We start from the raw sequence: 19,712 nt of genomic DNA on the forward strand, positions 1-19,712 counted from the left end.
TAAAAATCTTCATGACATAAAATGTGATGTTTTGTATGTCACCATAAAGAAATATACATGCTAGTTACACTCCTTAATAGTTATAGTATCCACATTTAGAATTAGGCACACACCTACAATGTATCCTACACAGTCTTACTGCTCTGCTGTTTGCGTTTAAACTCACTAGGAGTTACATTTCCCTACACTCTGCTGCCATCTACTGTAATTAGATGTGTTTATTGTCAATTAACTCCCTTCTCCTGTAAATGGGTATCCATTAACCTACTGACCTAGTTGTGTTAGTTACAAGGAAAAAGGGGTTCATTCTAAGGGGAATCTATTAACCTACTGTCAATTATAATTAAATCCTCACCACATCATTAAATTTAAGTAATCACTATTTAAACTATGGTATATCCCGGGACACAACTCAGGCTCATACCTCCTGCTTAGCTTCACAGCCTACCACCAACTCTCCATAGGCTATAATGGGCCTATTTTCTAAGTGATATAGTTGTAATGATCAACTACTAAAAACAGTAACAGACCACTTCCCAGGAACTGACATCATCCCTGACCCAATTAACCCTAAATCCCCCCTTTATTTGAAATATATATATATATTTTTTTTTTATATGTATATATGTGTGTGTATCACTGATGTAACACGTACCTGAGGAAGAAGGAAAAGTCAGTTGAAACGTGTTGTCCACAAAGCTATCTTGTATACTTACCTAATAAAAGACACATTGCTCACACCATCATTGTGTCCTCTGGTGATGCAAGGTCATCCTTATCTACATAAAGGGGTTAATGCATTGCATCCAACATTGTTCTAATTTTCCAAAATGGTTTGCATACATGATCCAAAAACTTAAAATACTGAAACAAAAAGATCTGAGGGTTATGTTTTCCTCATCATGTACATGAATATTAATACAGAAAAGCTCCTCATTATATATTATAATAAAACCCTGCATTGAACAGTTTATTAACGTACATAAAAAAAAAGGCATCTGTACCCAGAAATGTGACATCAGAAACACGCAACTGTCTTAAAAAACAAAAACATCTGAAATCATAGTTTATTTTCACTTACAAACAATTACTATTTTCATTTGCGCAATACAGCTAACTCTAAACTGGTGACTGACCACACATTTTACACACTAATAAAATTAGTCCTTTTCCCCACATTATTTTTTATTTGGTCTTTTTGACCCTATAACCACAATGTCTGGTTTTAAAAGGGTTATCCAGAATTTTAAAAGTGCTGGAATATCTTCAGGACAAGCTATTAAAATAAGATCAGCATCAGAATAAGATAAGTGATTATTGGGAGTACCAGTCTAATATTGATGGCTAATACAGAGAACAGGCCATGAATTTCGAATGCCCTAATAATCCCTCTATTATTATTACTTTTACCAGTGGAAAATTTTAACCATGTTTTTTTTTAATACTGCAAAAAAAAAAAGAAAATCCCTCCCCCCCAAATCAAGGGGAAAATGTTTTTTCACTCTATCACCGATGTGGGGGAATTAAGTGTGTAGAAAATGAGCGCCAGACCACAGTTCAGTATGAAACACATTTCTATTTTCAATTACATAAATACTGTTACTAATAGATGAGTAACTGTGGAAAGTTTAGTGTAGCTACACACAAGGGTGTACAGCACTCATCTTCATTTGTGCTTAAACAGTAAAGTGATTCGATTGAGGTTCACTGCAACCCTGATTTATCAGTCAGATAATATGATATAAATAAGACACAATGGTTTGTTTTTTTTGTACCTTTGGCCTCCTTAATACCTGGATAACCTTAGACCCATTACAGCGGAGGATTGTGTAAACATTACTGCGTATAGCAGAAATAACAGCCACATCACCCTCCACCATCAATACTTCAATAACTCTTGCAATAAGGTTTGGTCTCATCCAGAAGAATTGTGGTCATTTGGTTCCAAATCATCACACAATTTTTCCAAATTTATAAATGGATGACAATTATCCATATATTACCCAAATAGTGTACCAAAGAAATCCAGCAAACAAACAAGGAAACAATACACAAAACATAAAAAGTGGACTTGATGTCTGTAAAATTAACAAAAAAATTATTAAAAATACAGTTTGTGGGAAGAAAGACCAAATTTTTCAGCTTATGTCATCATAAGCTTTGTGTTACAGCATCTAGGCCATACGCATCTTATGTTTTTAATACTACTAAAAGCAAAAACACATTGCTCCCAATATCAGCTCCGGCATGTCCTAGAACTTGTCTTTTTTTATTAATATATTTATTTTTTTAAACTATTTTCCTACACAGAAACTGTTGCCAGTGTTTGGGCCTACTGATTGTTCATTCTGATGGCTGAGCCATGAACAGTGCTCCTGCCAGTGTTTTTCCGAGTATCTTTTGAACTCTTAAGTGTTACGATTCATGGAGAGTTTGGAAACGGTCTATTGAATGATGCTACTGGCCACTCTTTAGTGATTGTTTGTAGTTTTCTCTCCCAGTACATTTTCTTTTTGTTCAGTATCTCCATTTTTATTCGGTGCTCGACCTCCGCCATTTCACACTCACGCTCTATCTGTTGGACTTTAGCAACATGCACCTCGTTCATCTGAATGAGTTGCAGTTGAAGAATAGACATTTGCTGATGATGCTCTTCCTCATGCATCTTAGTGAGTATGCCATTCTGGGTTGGTTTGCTTCTATAGGTCCTGTTAGCAGTAATTCTTGGAGTAGAGCAGGAAGGCGATGCCAGATTATCTTGACATTTTTGCATGTTGACGATGTTAGACTTTTCTGGTGAATACATATCTCTGTCCGGAATGACAAAAGATTCTGGGTAATAAACAGACATATATATTAGAAATAAAACAGTAAAATGCAGTAACACTACCATATACATAATCTACACAGACTGTATATTTATTACCTAACTGGCATGAACATTGATAGTTTAGCCCCCTTTTCTGATATCTATGGCCCATCAATTTTGTAGGACCAAAGCAAGATGCAGCAATCATTAGGTTTAGAATAACAGAATTCTGAAGTAGATCATTGTTGTGTGCCTGAGGAGTTCTCTCTGTCTGAATTTGTAACTTAGTATTAAAGCGTAAAAAAAATAATAATAATATGCTACTCAGTACCTAATCCTGACCAAGTACATCAAATTTTTATGCCTCTATCACTTTTATATTTATATATCTATCTCTCTCTCAACATGTGTGTGTGTGTGTGTGTGTGTGTATGTATGTATGTGTGTGTATGTATGTATGTGTGTGTGTGTGTGTATGTTCCAGCATCACGTCCAAACGGCTAAAGATATTAACATGAAACTTGGCACACATGTTACTTATATGTCATCAACAAACATAGGATAGGTGATTTAACCCTTAATCACCCCCATTTGCCAGGAGCGGGGTTTATGTTTAAATTCCCATACAAGTCAATGGGAAATACATGTTACAGCATAACTTGCAAACGGCTGGAGATATTTCGATAATACTTGGTCACATGTTACTTATATGTCCACTTAAAATATAGGATAGTTAATTTAACCCTTAACTACCCCCATTTGTGAGGGTCTCGGGGTTTTTGTTTAAAGTCCCATGCAAGTCGATGGGAAATGTATGTTCCCACATAACTTCCGTACAGCTGGACATATTTCAATACCTGATACACATATTACGGGTCGGGATAGGAGGACGGGATATGGCAACAATATATGAGGTTGGGATATGAAGTCAAAAGCTTCCTCCTTTGTTTATTTTTCTCCCCAACAAGGATTAGGAAGGAAAAACCGGGTACTCAGCTAGTTTATTAAAAAAATGCCTATTTTAATTAACTCACAGTGTTAGAAATACTCTCAGGGGAAGGGGGTGTGACCCTCCCTTGTGGTGGTGGGAGGTGATTGGTGTCTCTGCATATGCAGTCTTGTCCATGAGTCATCTCTTTTCCAGTAGTGGGATTTTCAGGAGACATTTCTTAAATATTAATTTAAAAATGTAATAACCATTATACAGAAGGTCTCATTTTCATCAGTAACTACATATAAAAAGTTTTTGGATCAGACAGTGCCCATTTAAAGGGCAAAACTTGTAGAACCTGCTAATTTCTGTGTAAAATTTTTATGTAATTACAAAAGGAAAATCGGTAGCGCAAAAAACAAGCCCTCATATAGGTCTGTAGGTGGAAAACTGAAAGCATTTTTGCACTTTCCTTGTGTCCTTAAGGGGTTAATTAAAACCACCACTATTATAATGAAAATTTGTATTGCATATAATTAGGGATAAAATATTAAAATTAAGATTCATACTAAAACTGTATAAAGATTTTTATACCAATATTGTTTCTGATATTTCTTTTAGCTCTGATGGTTGCAGTTAATTTAATTTATAGGAAAGGAGAGAGCACAGAGGAGTGCTATCAGACAGGAGAGAGCACAGAGGAGTGCTATCAGACAGGAGAGAGCACAGAGGAGTGCTATCAGACAGGAGAGAGCACAGAGGAGTGCTATCAGACAGGAGAGAGCACAGAAGAGTGCTATCAGACAGGAGAGAGCACAGAGGAGTGCTATCAGACAGGAGAGAGCACAGAGGAGTGCTATCAGACAGGAGAGAGCACAGAGGAGTGCTATCAGACAGGAGAGAGCACAGAGGAGTGCTATCAGACAGGAGAGAGCACAGAGGAGTGCTATCAGACAGGAGAGAGCACAGAGGAGTGCTATCAGACAGGAGAGAGCACAGAGGAGTGCTATCAGACAGGAGAGAGCACCGAGGAGTCCTATCAGACAGGAGAGAGCACAGAGGAATGCTAGCCCACCTTCACTTACTGGACTTTGTCCATGCCTGTGCTTCAGCTTGGACAAAGCCATGATTTTATAAGCCATGATTTCTATAAAAAAAAAAGAAATACAATTTTCTTATGAAGTATAGGTTAATGTTTTGCAAATATGTACAACATATAAATTTTTTTTTAATCTGACAGTGCCCATTTAAATCTGTGCTTGTTTACTCCTTAGATTTTTGTGTGGTCCTGCCCACATACTGTAAACCACAGCAGCATTGAATTAAATAGATGAAATGATCAGTTTCACAGGTAAGATTGTGTTTAATAATGAATGTTTCTCCTGTTATTCTAGAGCTGAATTCTCTGCATTTATGCTGGATCTGGTGGCTTCATAATATCAGCCCTGCGGTATCACTTCCTTATAGTGTGTAGTGAAACCCCAGGAGTTCAGACTAGCTTTAGTTCAGACTCCATATATCAGAATATTAAAGGGGTATTCCGGGCAAAAACAGCTTATCCCCTATCAAAAGCATAGGGGATAAGATGTCTGATCGCGAGGTGCCCACCGCTGGGACCCCCGCAATCAGACATCTTATCCCCTATCCTTTCGATAGGGGATAATGCAGCCTGCATTCTATGCGTAGCTGCGTCTGAAGTTTCGGAAACCGCCGGGCTTCCCAGATGGGGACGTGACGTCACGCCCCCTCCATTCATGTCTATGGGAGGGGGTGTTGCGGCCGTTACGCCCCCTCCCATAGAAATGAATGGAGGGGGTGTGGCGTGATGTCAAGTCCTCGTCTCAGAAGCCCAGCAGTTTCCCAAACTTCAGACGCAGCTACGCATAGAATGCGGGCTGCTGCAGGGAGATCGCGGGGGTCCCAGCGGCAGGCCCCCCACGATCAGACATCTTATCCCCTATCCTTTCGATAGGGGATAAGATGTTTTTTCCTGGAATACCCTTTTAAATCTTGCTTACCGGTTGGGACCACCTTGCTGGCGATCCGTCACCCTCCTTCCCTCTAGTGCATGCCTTTTTGTTTAGAAGCACACATAGTTTTGGGCTCCGGACCATCTGGTTTTTATGCTAACTTTTTTTTTTTTTTTTTTAATAGAGCTGCTATGATATATTATTCATTACATTACTGTATTTTTACTTTTTTTTTATATTCCTATAGCTCAAGCGCAGCTTGTCCATTTGCCCGCCTCTTTTGAAACACGCGCCAGTCTATGATATCGCTTGGTTTTTAAAACGTAGGTTTTCTACTGAAAGACATTAATTCAACCTGAATTAGAACAAAGATTACCATACTCTATTATGGTAACACTTTATTTTGAATGTTTTAAGTTGTTATAGGATTTCAGTTTACTACACGTTGTTTGTGAATGTCCTAAGGACTGTGTGAATTTCAATAACATTTACCCCTGTTTGCATTTACCAGTGTGTAACGATTCTTTCAACTGTAGACACCATCATAGTACATCTCTCCAAACACCCCACTTTAACCTACCCTGGGGTCAAGGACTTCCTATCTTGTGCAGACCCACTTTTTCCAATAGCTCACAGGGGGATCAGCAGCACCCTCCCATAGACTTGCATTTAGGGGGCAGGGTGTGATGTCACAATCTTCCGTCCCCGTGGTCGGGATGGTATTAGCCCGAGGGCCTCCAGCGGTTCCGGAAGCCGTTACAGGTGGGTGCCGCATGGTAGAATGCAGGGGTCCCCAGCGGCGGGACCCCCGCGATCAGACATCTTATCCCTTATCCTTTGGATAGGGGTAAGATGCCTAGGGGCGGAGTACCCCTTTAAGTACTGAAGTTCCCCTTAAAGAGAGATCCAAGCTGAAAATAATCATGTTATAATTATATCTAGAAGTTTGTCATAATTATATCCCTGAACTTTGATATGGTCATAAACAAGCTTAGATCATTCAGGAAAGAGATAAAGGGGCATGACGTCACAAGGCTATGGAACCGTGACGTCACGATACCCCAGCCCCTGTATGGCGAGTTATCAGGCAAAGAGCGATCTTCACTCCGTGCAGCTGATGACAAGCAGGTGCTGCAGGAAAGATTGTGGGGGGCCCCAGTGGCGGGACTCCCGCGATCAGACATCTTTTCCCCATATCCTTTGGATAGGGGATAAGATTTCTAGGGGCAAAGTACCCCTTTAAGGGCTGGAGACAAACAACAGACTGCTTCCCTGACAGAACAGGATGCAGCTAATAGAGATGAGTGAACTTACAGTAAATTCGATTCGTCACAAACTTCTCGGCTCGGCAGTTGATGACTTTTCCTGCATAAATTAGTTCAGCTTCCCGGTGCTCCCGTGGGCTGGAAAAGGTGGATACAGTCCTAGGAGACTCTTTCCTAGTACTGTATCCACCTTTTCCAGCCCACCGGAGCACCAGAAAGCTGAACTAATTTATGCAGGAAAAGTCAGCAACCGCCGAGCCGAGAAATTTGTGACGAATCGAATTTACTGTAAGTTCGCTCATCTCTAGCAGCTAATAGCACTATACTGTACGTCAAGACATAGTGGGGGAGATTTATCAAAACCTGTACAGAGAAAGTTGCTGAGTTGCCCATAGCAACCAATCACATTGCTTCTTTCATTTTTAAAAAGGCCTGTGAAAAAAGAAGCAATTTGATTGGTTGCTATGGGCAACTCAGCAAATTTTCCACTGGACAAGTTTTGATAAATCTTCCCCAGTGAAATTAAAGCAAAATTTGAAATACATTTTTTTTTGTTTTGGGTTTATTTTTTATTTTTTTAAACTTAATGGCTCAGATTTATCAAACTGTCTGAGAGAAAAACAAAAGTGGAGCGATTTTTCCACAGCAACCAATCACAGCTCAGCTTTCATGTGTTACCAAGCTCTGGTAAAGTGAAAGCTGAGCTATGACTGGTTGCTGTGGGAAAATCTCTCATGCAGTTTGATAAATCTGGGCCAATATGTATGAAGGAATACATTAAAAAAATAATGCATTCAAAACATGGCTGCAGCCTTTAAGCTTCAGTTGCCCAAACACATTATATGTATGCCAGCCAAATTTGCTATTTTGGCAGTATTTGAAGACCAATGTGTTTGGAGGCCACCTGGCAATAGATGTAGTGAAAGAAGAAGGATAAGACAATTTGGATTTCAACATGCCAAGTCTATGTTCCTGTGAAGATAAAAAAAAAAAAAAAAAACATTGCTCTCCCCACTAAAAAAAAAAAAACACATGCAGGACCCAGCCGAGCATGCATGAAAAAGTGTAGGCTGACAGTTGTGTAAGGTGTATGGGCAGCTTTACTGTCCTAGCAGATACAGATTTCATCTGCACAAAGTACGGTATACCAAAATCAGAAGACTATGAAGGTGAGTGAAAGAAACTGCTTTGTGGCAATATAAGAAATGGTAAATACATACTTTGGTGTGTCCAAAGAATGCAAGTTCTTGAAAAAAAAAAAATGAAGGGTACTAAGAATTCTTGCCACAGCGGAACATAAAATTCTGAAAATAATTACCCTTTTTTATACTGTTGGGGGAAGCTCCCTCTGCACACACTGAGTCAGTGACAGACACATTCCTTATTGGTTCTGTTTGGATCTTGCCCTGTTCATCAATGAGGATTTCTAGGTCTCCTTTGTGGAAAGCTATAGAATAGTAAATACATAAAATAAAATTAAGTAATCTGTGCTATTTTGAAATGGTTATTTTAGTCCCAGAAAACATTTTAAGAGAGCGGGGTACTATGAAAATAAAAGAAAGCATACTCACATGCACCAATCCCATGCCTTTCTGACAGCTACAGATCAGAACTTTTTACAGCTGCTTTGTGGTCCTGTGATGAGTAGTCCCTGCAGGAACTAATCAATGACTGCAGTGGCGACTCGCCCTGGCTTAACTGGCATTTCCTGTAGATATGACATTTCACAGGCATCAGAAAGAAGCCATGAGAGGCAGGGACTAGGTGCTGTCAGAACTGTAGCAGCAGGGAAATAAGGGCTGGCAGGTAAGCTTTCTTTCTAATTTTCATAGCACTCTTACCGACCTTTAAAATGTTTTTCTTCGGCTGAATTACCCCTTTAAAAAAATATATATTTTGAAGTTTAACAGCAATGTATAAACCAAGAAATTACATTTCTAAACGGTGTACTTTTTTTGATTGGTGTTAGACAGATTTTGGCTGTATTGTATAAATGTACTGCATAAGTTAGTTGGGTCCCAATAACGTCAAGCTTATGGTCGCTGCTATGGGTATACTTCAGAATACCATTAAAAACGTATCCCACAATATACCGTAGCTATACTTTAAGCCTCAATAGACAGTGAAAGATAAATAAAAATCCAAGACTACCATGCTTTTTAAACTCAAATAAAAGCTATACCAGAGTAAAACAGACCAAACATAGGTCACAAGTAGATTGTTTTGGTCTACTGAAGCCTAAGGCTACACTGCATTAATGTCTAAATACCTGTATGATTGTGTTCCTACATATACAGTTGCCAAAGTTGATAATTGTAATACAAATAGAAGGACAGCACTCGCCCTTTAGTTGTAAAACAGGTAGAAAAGTTTTTTTTTTTTTTTTATCAAACAGGTCACAGTGGAAGAGAGGAGCTCCTATGGTCTGTTTATGGGCTATGATTTTATGGAATGATAAGCAGGTTGGTTTTAGGGCCTGTCATTCCTTTTATGTCCAGTCCATGTTATCGGTTAAGCCCTAGTGCTAGAGGCCGGCACATTATTGGGATAAGCTAGGTCTGCACAGTGTCCAAGGAGGTGGCCCTCAGTGTGAGAAAACACAGGCAGGACTAGGCATGTGAAAATTTCAGGGCTCATTCCCATGAGCGGATTTATTTGCTGGTTTCCTGCTGACGGGAAACCAGCAAATAAATCCCGCTGAGGGTACGGGCTCTCTGCAGCATATTTTCGGATGTGGAAAATCCAGAGCAGGCCCCATTGAAGTCAAAAGGATCTGCGTGGATTTCCCACAGCGGAAATTCCACAGCTGATAATCTGCTGCGGACAGCCATGGAGAGCCCATCCCCTTTCTGATACGCAGCGGGAAGAGTGACTAAGAGCTAAGGATGCTGCTTAATGTATTAGTTAGAAATAAACAGGAATTGTTATTTATTGTGAGCGTAGTTCGTTGTGAATAAAAAATAAAGCAGGCTTAGGACAGTAAAAACACATACACACACAAAAAAAAAAAAAAACCTTGCTATGTTGGACTGCGATTTCTGGTGTTCCATGCTCTTAAAGGGAATCTGTGAGCGGTCAGGTACAGAGCTGACAGAGCCTAGCAAATGCGCCTGTCCTGTTAGATGCCCCGACTCTGCTTTTAGGAGGAATTTCCTCTCCAACTACCGTATTTAGCTTGTATAGAAAAAGCCAGCTGTTTTCTTAAAATATGTATAAAAATGGTTTACAACCAGCATTAATTCTTTAGAAGTATATAGTGCACATAAGGTCAATATGTCAGACCTATAGTGAACTTCATATGTTATTTTATGGGTCCATGCAAACATCAATAACATTAAAGTGAAGTCTGACAGCAGCTGCTTACACCTCTAAAAAGGGAACCTGTTAGCTGTTCCATGATGCCTAATGAGTCTTCCCCTAGGAGTGCCGGCAGGGACCACCTCCCATGACTACTTACCTGGGTGCCTTTTTTTTTATTTATTTTTTTAATATGATTTCTCTGAATCACCCAGGTGTTTTAGAGTAAATCAGTGTCCCAGAATCCCGCTGTCTGTATCTGTTTTATGCTGCCTGTCATTTGGGCAGCATTAAAGAAAAAAACAAAACACAGCTAACAGGTTCCCTATTAACCCCTTTTTTCATTTCTGCACTTTACATTTTTTCCTCCGCACTCTGGTTATGGCAGTTGTTCTTGATTATGGCAGTCTTAGGGCATCTATTAAGATGGTCAAGAATGCTCAGTCCAACTGCAATCTCCTGATCTGTCCCAGGAGTAATAGCAGACTGACCTGTGTATGTAAACAAGGGGGACTGTGGGAAAGCAAAGCAACAGCACAGACACCATTCAAAAAAGGAAACCAGGACGTGATTAGGTTCATGGGGGAGAAAACAGTTCAGGGGATGTAAGTTACTTTACCTAGAAATTATACAACTGTACTCCTTTACATGTATATACGAATGGGTACATATCCGATTTTACCAACTCCAACAACATTGACCAGAACGCAAGCCTGCCACATCAGAGGTAAGCACAAGCATACAAGAACCTCTTCTTTATTCTCTAATAATTGCCATGCTGTACTATAATCAAATAATTCTAATAACCCTAAAGTGCTTCTTTAAGGTTTTGTTATTCCAAGAAATGTTTACATTGTTTATTGTCACAACTTGTACTACTTACCGTAATATATTTGGCAATAATAAAATGTTATTTAAAAAGCTATTTTTTTTTTTCATTTTTACTCAAATATCTCACACACATAAACTTTATGCAGAATTTTTCTTTACGTAGCAGAATTTTTCTGCCAGATTCTACATGGAAATTCCACCATATGAATATACCCTTAGGGCAAGGTCACATGGGCTCATCCGCACCGTATTCCCACTGCAGATGCACTCTGTGATGGCATTCACAGCGGCCGTGTAGCTATGTGTCAGCTCGTAGTGGCGGAATTCCCACTGTAGAAATCAGCCGCTACAGGCGGACACACAGAACTACCCGGCCGCAGCTGGAAGCTTGCTCTGCAGTCCCTCTGTGACTGCTGTTTGTGCATCTGCAGATTGAAATACACTGTGGATGCGCCATGTGTAGCCCTGCCTTTAGGCTGGAATCACACATGCAGTTTTGAGGTTATTATTTTTTTTTTTTTTTTTTTTTATGCGTTAATGTCAGTTGAAGATTAAAAGGGAAAGCTTAACCCCTTAAAGACCCAGCCATTTTTTTGCATTTTTTGGCATTAACTCTGGGATGCTTTTACTTTTCATTCTGATTCCGAGATCGTTTTTTTGTGACATATTCTACTTTATGTTAGTGGTAAAATTTTGCCGATACTTGCATCATTTCTTGGTGAAAAAAAATCAAAAATTTGAGGAAACATTTTATACATTTAGCATTTTTTTTTTTTTAACTTTGAAGCTCTCTGCTTATAAGGAAAATGGATATTCCAAATAAATTATATATTGATTCACATATACAATATGTCTACTTTATGTTGGCATCATAAACTTGACATGTTTTTACTTTTGGAAGACATCAGAGGGCTTCAAAACTTAGCAGCAATTTTCCACAAAATTTTCAAAATTGAAATTTCAGGGACCAGTTCAGTTTTGAAGTGGATTTGAAGGGCCTTCTTATTGGAAAATGCCCCCAAAAATGTGTAACCCCATCTCTTCTGAGTATGAAAATGCCCCAAGTGTGGACATAAAGTACTCTGCTGACGTACCACAAAGCTCAGAAGAGAAGGAGTCACATTTGGCTTCTGGAAAGCAAATTTTGCTGAATTTGTTTTTGTTGCATTTAGGAAGCCCCTATGGTGCCAGAACAGCAAAAAAAAAAAAAAAACACATGGCATAATATTTTGGAAACTACACCCCTCAAGGAACATAACAAGGGGTACAGTGATCCTTAACCCCTTAAGGACCCGGGGTTTTCCGTTTTTTTTGCATTTTCGTTTTTTCCTCCTTACCTTTAAAAAATCATAACTCTTTCAATCTTTCACCTAAAAATCCATATGATGGCTTATTTTTTGCGCCACCCATTCTACTTTGTAATGACGTCAGTCATTTTACCCAAAAATCGACGGCGAAACGAAAAAAAAAAAAAATCAATGTGAGACAAAATTGAAAAAATAAATAAAAAACACACCATTTTGTAACTTTTGGGGGCTTCCGTTTCTGAACAGTAAATTTTTCGGTAAAAATTACACCTTTTTATTCTGTAGGTCCATACGGTTAAAATGATACGCTACTTATGTAGGTTTGATTTTGTCGTACTTCTGGAAAAAATCAAAAAACTACATGCAGGAAAATTTATACGTTTAAAATTGTCATCTTCTGACCCCTATAACTTTATTTTTCCACGTATGGGGCGGTATGAGGGCTAATTTTTTGCGCCGTGATCTGAAGTTTTTAGCGGTACCATTTTTGCAATGATAGGACTTATTGATCGCTTTTTATTAATTTTTTCATGATATAAAAAGTGACCAAAAATACACTATTTTGGACTTTGGAATTTTTTTGCGCGCACGTCATTGACCGTGCGGTTTAATTAAGGATATATTTTTTATAATTCGGACATTTCCGCACGCGGCGATACCACATATGTTTATTTACACTTTTTTTTTTATTGGAAAAGGGGGGCGATTCAAACTTTTAATAGGGGAGGGGTTAAATGATCTTTATTCACTTTTATTTTTCACTTATTTTTTTTTTTTTTTTTTTTTTTTGCAGTGTTATAGCTCCCATAGGGACCTATAACACTGCACACACTAATCTTTCACATTGATCACTGGTTTCACATAAGAAACCAGTGATCGATGATTCTGCCGCTTGACTGCTCATGCCTGGATCTCAGGCACTGAGCAGTCATTCGGCGATCGGACAGCGAGGAGGCAGGTAGGGCCCCGCGTTATAGATCGGGAGCGGACTCAGGGCGTACAGGTACGCCCTGGGTCCTTAACAGGTTAACACCTCAAAGGTGTTTGATGACTTTTTGTTAAAGTTGGATGTGTAAATGGAAAAAAAAATGTTTTCACTAAAATGCTGGGTTTTCCCCAAATTTTACATGTTTACAAGGGGTAATAGGAGAAAATGACCCCCAAAATTTGTAACCCCAGTATGGAAATACCCCATGTGTGGACATCAAGTGCTCTGCTGGCGCACTACAATACTCCCCATGATACATTCCATGATGGGTGTTATTTCCAAAATGAGGTCACATGTGGGTATTTATTTTTTTGCGTTTATGTCAGAACCGCTGTAAAATCAGAAACCGCTGTGCAAATCACCAATTTAGGTCTCAAACGTACATAGTGTGCTCTCACTCCTGAGCCTTGTTGTGTGCCCGTAGAGCATTTCACGCCCACATATGGGGTATTTCCGTACTCGGGAGAAATTGCGTTCCAAATTTTGGGGGTCTTTTTTTCCTTTTACCGCTTGTGAAAATAAAGTATGGGGCAACACAAACATGTTGTGTAAAAAAAAAATACACATTTTACACTAACAGGCTGGTGTAGCCCCCAACTTTTCCTTTTCATAAGGGGTAAAAGGAGAAAAAGCCCCGCAAAGTTTGTAGTGCAATTTCTCCCGAGTACAGAAATACCCCATATGTGGCCCTAAACTGTTTCCTTGAAATACGACAGGGCACCGAAGTGAGAGAGCGTCATGCGCATTTGAGGAATAAATTAAAGGAGTACTCTGGTGCAGAGTATTCCTGCTCCGTCCTGCCTGGGCTGCAAAAAAAAAAAAATAATAATAATTTAAATGAACCATCTCTCACCTTCCTGGGTTCCCGCAGAGCGCCACTAAAGCTGATCGGTCCTCCGGTCCATCCTCTTCATACTTCCGGGTGTAACAAAGCATCACATGGCGCTCAGTATATCACGGCGGACGGCAATAGGCTGAGCGCCATGTGACGCTTCGTTACACCCGGAAGTATGAAGAGGATGGACCGATCAGCTGTAGTGGCGCTCCGCGGGAACCTAGGAAGGTGAGAGATGGTTCATTTTAATTTTTTTTGCAGCCCGGGCAGGATGGACCAGGAGTAGTCTGCACCAGAGTACTCCTTTAAGGATTGCATAGGGGTGGACATTGGGAATCACTGGCGTAGAATACCCCTAACAGGGTGCCTCCAGCTGTTGCTAAACTCCCAGCATGCCTGGAGAGTCAATGGCTGTCTGTAAATACTGTTTTGCTGGAGGTTCTGTTTTGGAAACACTGCCGTACAATATGTTTTTCATTTTTATTGGAGGGGACAGTGTAAGGGGGTGGATATGTAGTGTTTTACCCTTTATTATGTGCTAGTGTAGTGTTTTTATGGTACATTCGCACTGGCGGGTTTACAGTGAGTTTACCGAAAAATTTGCCGCACCTCAAACTTCAAGCAGGAAACTTACTGTAAACCCGCCAGTGTGAATGTAAACCTCCAGCTGTTTCAAAACTACAACTCCCAGCATGTACTGACAGACCGTGCATGCTGGGAGTTATTTTGCAACAGCTGGAGGCACACTGGTTGGAAAACCTTCAGTTACCTAACTCAGTATTTTCCAACCAGTGTGCCTCCAGCTGTTGCAAAACTTCAACTCCCAGCATGTACTGACCGCCAAAGGGCATGCTGGGAGATGTAGTTATGCAACAGCTGGAGATACGCAACTGCAACTCCCAGCATGCCAAGACAGCTGTTTGCTGTCTGGACATGCTGGGAGTTGTAGTTTTGCAACATCTGGAGGGCTACAGTTTAGAGATCACTGTATAGTGGTCTCAAACTGTAGACCTCCAGATGTTGCAAGGCAACTCACCGTCTTCCGTAGGATCCAGGAAGCCGCATCACCGTCCTCTTCTGCCGCTGATCACCGCCGCCGATCGCCGCTCATGGGTGGACCTTCGGCGCCGGTCCTTGTCAGTTTCCCCGATCTGCTATTGGTCATCGCTTCTAGACGACCAATAGCTGGGATAGGAGGGGTGGCACCCCTGCCACCTCACTCCTATCCCTTCAGGGGGATCTTGGGTGTGTTGGACAACACCGATCCCCCTTATTTTCCGGGTCACCGGAGACCCATATGACACGGAATTGCTGCAAATCTCCGGTGTGAATTCATCGGCGATTGCCGACATGGGTATTTGCGCGGGGTGCCTGCTGATCGATATCAGTAGTCACTCCGGTCCCCGCCCGGGGGTGACCGAAATTCCCACGGGTACCAGGGTGTCAAGGCATATTTGTACGCCCTGGGTCCTTAACAGGTTAAGGACGCAGCCTGTTTTTATCTAAATGGCTGTGCCCAATTTTTCAAATCTGGCATGTGTTTCTTTAAGGCTTCTTTCACACTACCGTCATGTTTCTGCCTTCTGACACCCGTTATTCTGCAAAAACAGGTCATAAAAAAATAGATAAAATAACTGAACATAACAGATGGCCAATGTTCGTTATTTTAACGGGCATTCTATCAAAATAGCAGACATGTTCCATCCTTTATCACCCACTATTTAATCCGTCATGCACCGTTATAGTCCGGTATTTTAGGTCCATACGCTAGTTCATGCACTGTTATTTGCACAGTCAAAAATAATGGACGTTCGTCATAACGGGACATAGCTGATGCTGAAGGATGGTCAAAAAAATCCCATTGACATGAATGGGATTTTTTTGACTGCCGTTTTATGGACTTTCTGCTGGGAGTTTTTACAGGAGCCTAACGGTATTCTGAAAGGTTGTAATAGCTTTGTGACACATTGTACTTTATAGGAGTGATAAATCTTTGTTGAGTCATGCAGCATTTTTGTGTGTAAAATAGCAAAATTTTGTGAAAAATTTCTGGCGTTTACATTTTTTTATGGCATTCAGTGTATGGTAAAAATTCTGTTATTTAAATTTTGTGGTACAATTATGGCGATACCCAATTTATATTAGTTTTTTATGTTCCCTTTCTCAACAAAATCTTTTTTTCCCCAGTTTTTTTGTGTTGCCATGCTCTGACCGATAACTTTTTTATTTTTCAGCCAACCCCAATGTGCGAGGGCTTATTTTTTGTGAGACAAGCTGTACTTTTTAGTGGTACCATATTTTATCTTTTTTTCCTCACGTTTTGGACCAAAATTAGCAATTTTGTCATTTGTCAAAAGTCATTACAAACTTGGCAATACCTATTATGTATAGGTTTGGGCTTTTTTGGGGATGATAATACAGGGTTTTATTGGAAAAGGTTTTTTTTTTTTTTGTACACTTACATTCAGCCTGTATGATCCAGCCTATGACTGGACTTCACAGGCTGCCGTACTAGGCAGAAAGGAGGCCATCAGCTGGCCTCCTGCTGCCATGGCAACCAATGAGATCCCTAGATTCTATAGCTGGATCCCCTTATCATTCCCATACATGCCATGATCAGGACTAATCACAGCATCTATGGGGTTAATGCTGCCAAGACAAGCACAATCCTGCTGTGGCTGAACCCTGGCTATGATTGACAGTCGGATCCCACCAGCGATCTCCTGCAATGCATCGCGCTGAGCAGGAGATCGCTAGGACATATGCATACGTCCAGTTGCATTAACATGTAGACAACTGGGGCATATGCATACGTCTTCGGGTGGGAAGGGGTTAGCCCTCCCTCTACAAACATATTGGGCTCAAAATCTGCAAGGTCATTCCACTACAGCAGAGTCCCATTGATTTCAGTGGAATTCTGCTGCTCTGTTCACATGGAGGAAGTTCTCTGGCAGATGTTTCCGAAGCAGAAATCCCGATTCCGGCATCCGCAAAAAGAATAGACTTTTCTATTCTTTCTGCAGATTTAATTTGGAAATGCACTGCAGTCTAAGAGACAGCGCATTTCCAAGCGGTGCCAGGGCCTGCCGGATTTTTCAAATGTGTGGAATGTTCTGGAACATCCTTCACATTTTACACCGTGTGAACCTTAGGTGCAACACAGTAAAATATGCAGACTGGTTTTAGCCTTGGGGTGGTGCCTGGTTGAAATGAATTGATTACTGGGTTCCTAACTTAGAAACACTAATAAACCATGATTTATAAATCACAACTCCATAAACAGGTTAATGCATTCAGTCTTTATATTACCTTTTTCTACTGAACTGGATGGAGAACCATCCCCACACAACAAGTCTGTTTCAGGTGCTTTGTTATATGGTTTGGTCTGGATTTTCCCCTGTTCATCAATAAGAAGCTCCAGATCTAAGAGATTTACTTTCTTGCAGTCCATGTCTAAAATCATATAAAAAAAATATATATATAAATAAAAATTTATAATAATAATAATAATAATAAAAATAATAATAATAAATTGACTGCTAGCATTATAACTAAATCCTCAAGCTCACATCATGTACATATGCAAAGACATATAAAAGGAGGAGCAGCAACATAACACTGAGGCTAGATTATAATGTATATTAGGAAGTTTGTGCTCTAAGGATTTGTCACTATGACTTAACAGACTTCTAGGTGAATGCCCACTTCACAGGGGTTATCCCAAAATTAAAATGTAAAACTAACCACAACATAGGATATAACTAGCTAATCAGTAATAAGAATGGAGGAATGCAACTGCAAGGAGCATGCTTCGCCACTGCTCCATTCAATGTCTATAGGAATTTTGAACACAGCCATGTTCAAGGTTCGGAAGTTCCACAGTGAATTGAGCAATGGCTGAGCATATAAGCTGCGTCTCTATTTGCTCATTCCTGTGGAGAAGGGATAATTAAATTTTGGGATAACTCCTTTAAAGTGGTTCTGTGGGACTCAAACATTGAGAACCTTGTCTTAGTAGAGGCCATTAATGTTTGAGCAAGTGTTACACTCCTACATTTACAGAGGCACAACTCCACGTCCATAATGGCACCTATGCATATATGTAGATGCCCAGAGTGACATTATGTGCTGGAGCATAGACGGAAGAGAAGAGAAGAAATCTGAGGCCATGCTGCAGCCTATGCGGGAGCCTGGCATGTTTTTATTTTTTTTAAATCTTGTCGTCAAGAGGGGCTACTACCTAAAAGGAGGCTGCTATTAATGATACTACCACCTAAAGGGGGCTGCTACTACTACTGCCTAAAGAGTGCTGCTACTGAAACTACTTTGGCCTAAAGGGGGCTGCTGCTACTTTGGCCTAAAGGGGGCTGGTTCTATTAACACCACCTAAAGGGTCTGCTACTACCAGCACTATATATTGGGGGAGCTGCAACTATATACAGGGGACTACTTTATACAGGGGGACCTACCTACTGGAAGTAAGCTGTACTGTTCTGCCTACAGGGAGTAACTAGATATATGTGGCACCTACCTACTCGGGACACCTGAGTAATGGGGGGGGGGGGGGGGAGAGAAACACATGAAGGGACCTGTCAACCAATTGGAATGGCCTAGCTACCAAATGTGGGGTATCTACCTACTGTTCCCCAACCCAAGATGTCACCTGATGTAACTGCAAGTAATCACTTACGGTCTGCAGAACCTGTGTAGAGCAGAGGTCACCACTGTCTGTGTAAAGTCGTTTTTATTCAATATCAGTACGGTGATATAGTGGTTATATTGGTGATACAGGAATGTAATATTTAGATAGTTTGGACAATTACACACGCAGCTGTTTTTTCCCCAGTGTTTTATTCAAAATGTTTTTAAATGGAGGCAAATTTAGGGGTAGATTTTTTTTTTTTTCTTCATCAATTGATTTAAATTGGCACTCATTTTTGCTATTGCACTCCATATAGTAAATAAAAAATATTTCCAATATACTTTGTTTAAAAAAAATAAAAAATAATGAAGTTTTCTAAGTTTTATTGGTGCTTAAAAAAGCTCAAGAGCACATTCCCCCCTCCCATCATATAAACAGACTTAGGACCGAAGTCCAAACACAGAAAGTGCAGCCTGGAGTGCTGAGGGGGGGGGGGTCCAACCAACAGCATATGGCAATTGAGTGTGAGAGGAGTTATGATTGGATGAGGCTGGACACACCCCCCTCAGCACTCTAGGCTGCACTTTCTGTGTTTGGACTTCGGTCCAAAGTCTGTGTTTGAGATGGGGGAAAATGTGCTCTTGAGCTTTTTTAAGCACAAATAAAACATAGAAAACTTGATTTTTTTTTTTTAAACAAAGTATATTAGGAATATTTTTTTTTTTGTATTTACCATAAGGAGTTCAATAGTAAACATTTGTTTTAATGAAAATCAAAAATTTTGCTGGGAACCATACTGTATACCCCTTTGGCCTACTGAACCTGAGAAGTAGATTT

General features: G+C 40.2%; 1 protein-coding gene across 10 annotated transcripts in view; it reads right to left on the bottom strand.

The window, feature by feature from the left end:
* Nucleotides 1–1,050: 1,050 nt before the first annotated feature.
* MSANTD3 (Myb/SANT DNA binding domain containing 3) overlaps nucleotides 1,051–19,712 on the bottom strand; it is a 30,688-nt gene continuing 12,026 nt past the window's right edge. For 3 of the 10 annotated variants that reach the window (XM_056520857.1, XM_056520859.1, XM_056520855.1), the window contains exons 3-6: nucleotides 17,543–17,686; nucleotides 8,294–8,422; nucleotides 4,816–4,887; nucleotides 1,051–2,832 (exon numbers count right to left, since the gene is read on the bottom strand). In XM_056520857.1, coding sequence (XP_056376832.1) covers nucleotides 2,423–2,832; nucleotides 4,816–4,887; nucleotides 8,294–8,422; nucleotides 17,543–17,686 — 755 coding nt within the window. In that variant the 3' untranslated portion in view covers nucleotides 1,051–2,422. Of the gene's footprint in view, nucleotides 2,833–4,815; nucleotides 4,888–8,293; nucleotides 8,423–8,546; nucleotides 8,684–8,708; nucleotides 8,853–9,884; nucleotides 10,176–17,542; nucleotides 17,687–19,712 lie in introns of those variants that run through there. The other 7 variants (XM_056520860.1, XM_056520856.1, XR_008844082.1 and 4 more) reach the window with 7 other exon arrangements.

This window comes from Hyla sarda, chromosome 5 (assembly GCF_029499605.1).
Source record: "Hyla sarda isolate aHylSar1 chromosome 5, aHylSar1.hap1, whole genome shotgun sequence".
In the NCBI taxonomy this organism is placed as follows: domain Eukaryota; kingdom Metazoa; phylum Chordata; class Amphibia; order Anura; family Hylidae; genus Hyla; species Hyla sarda.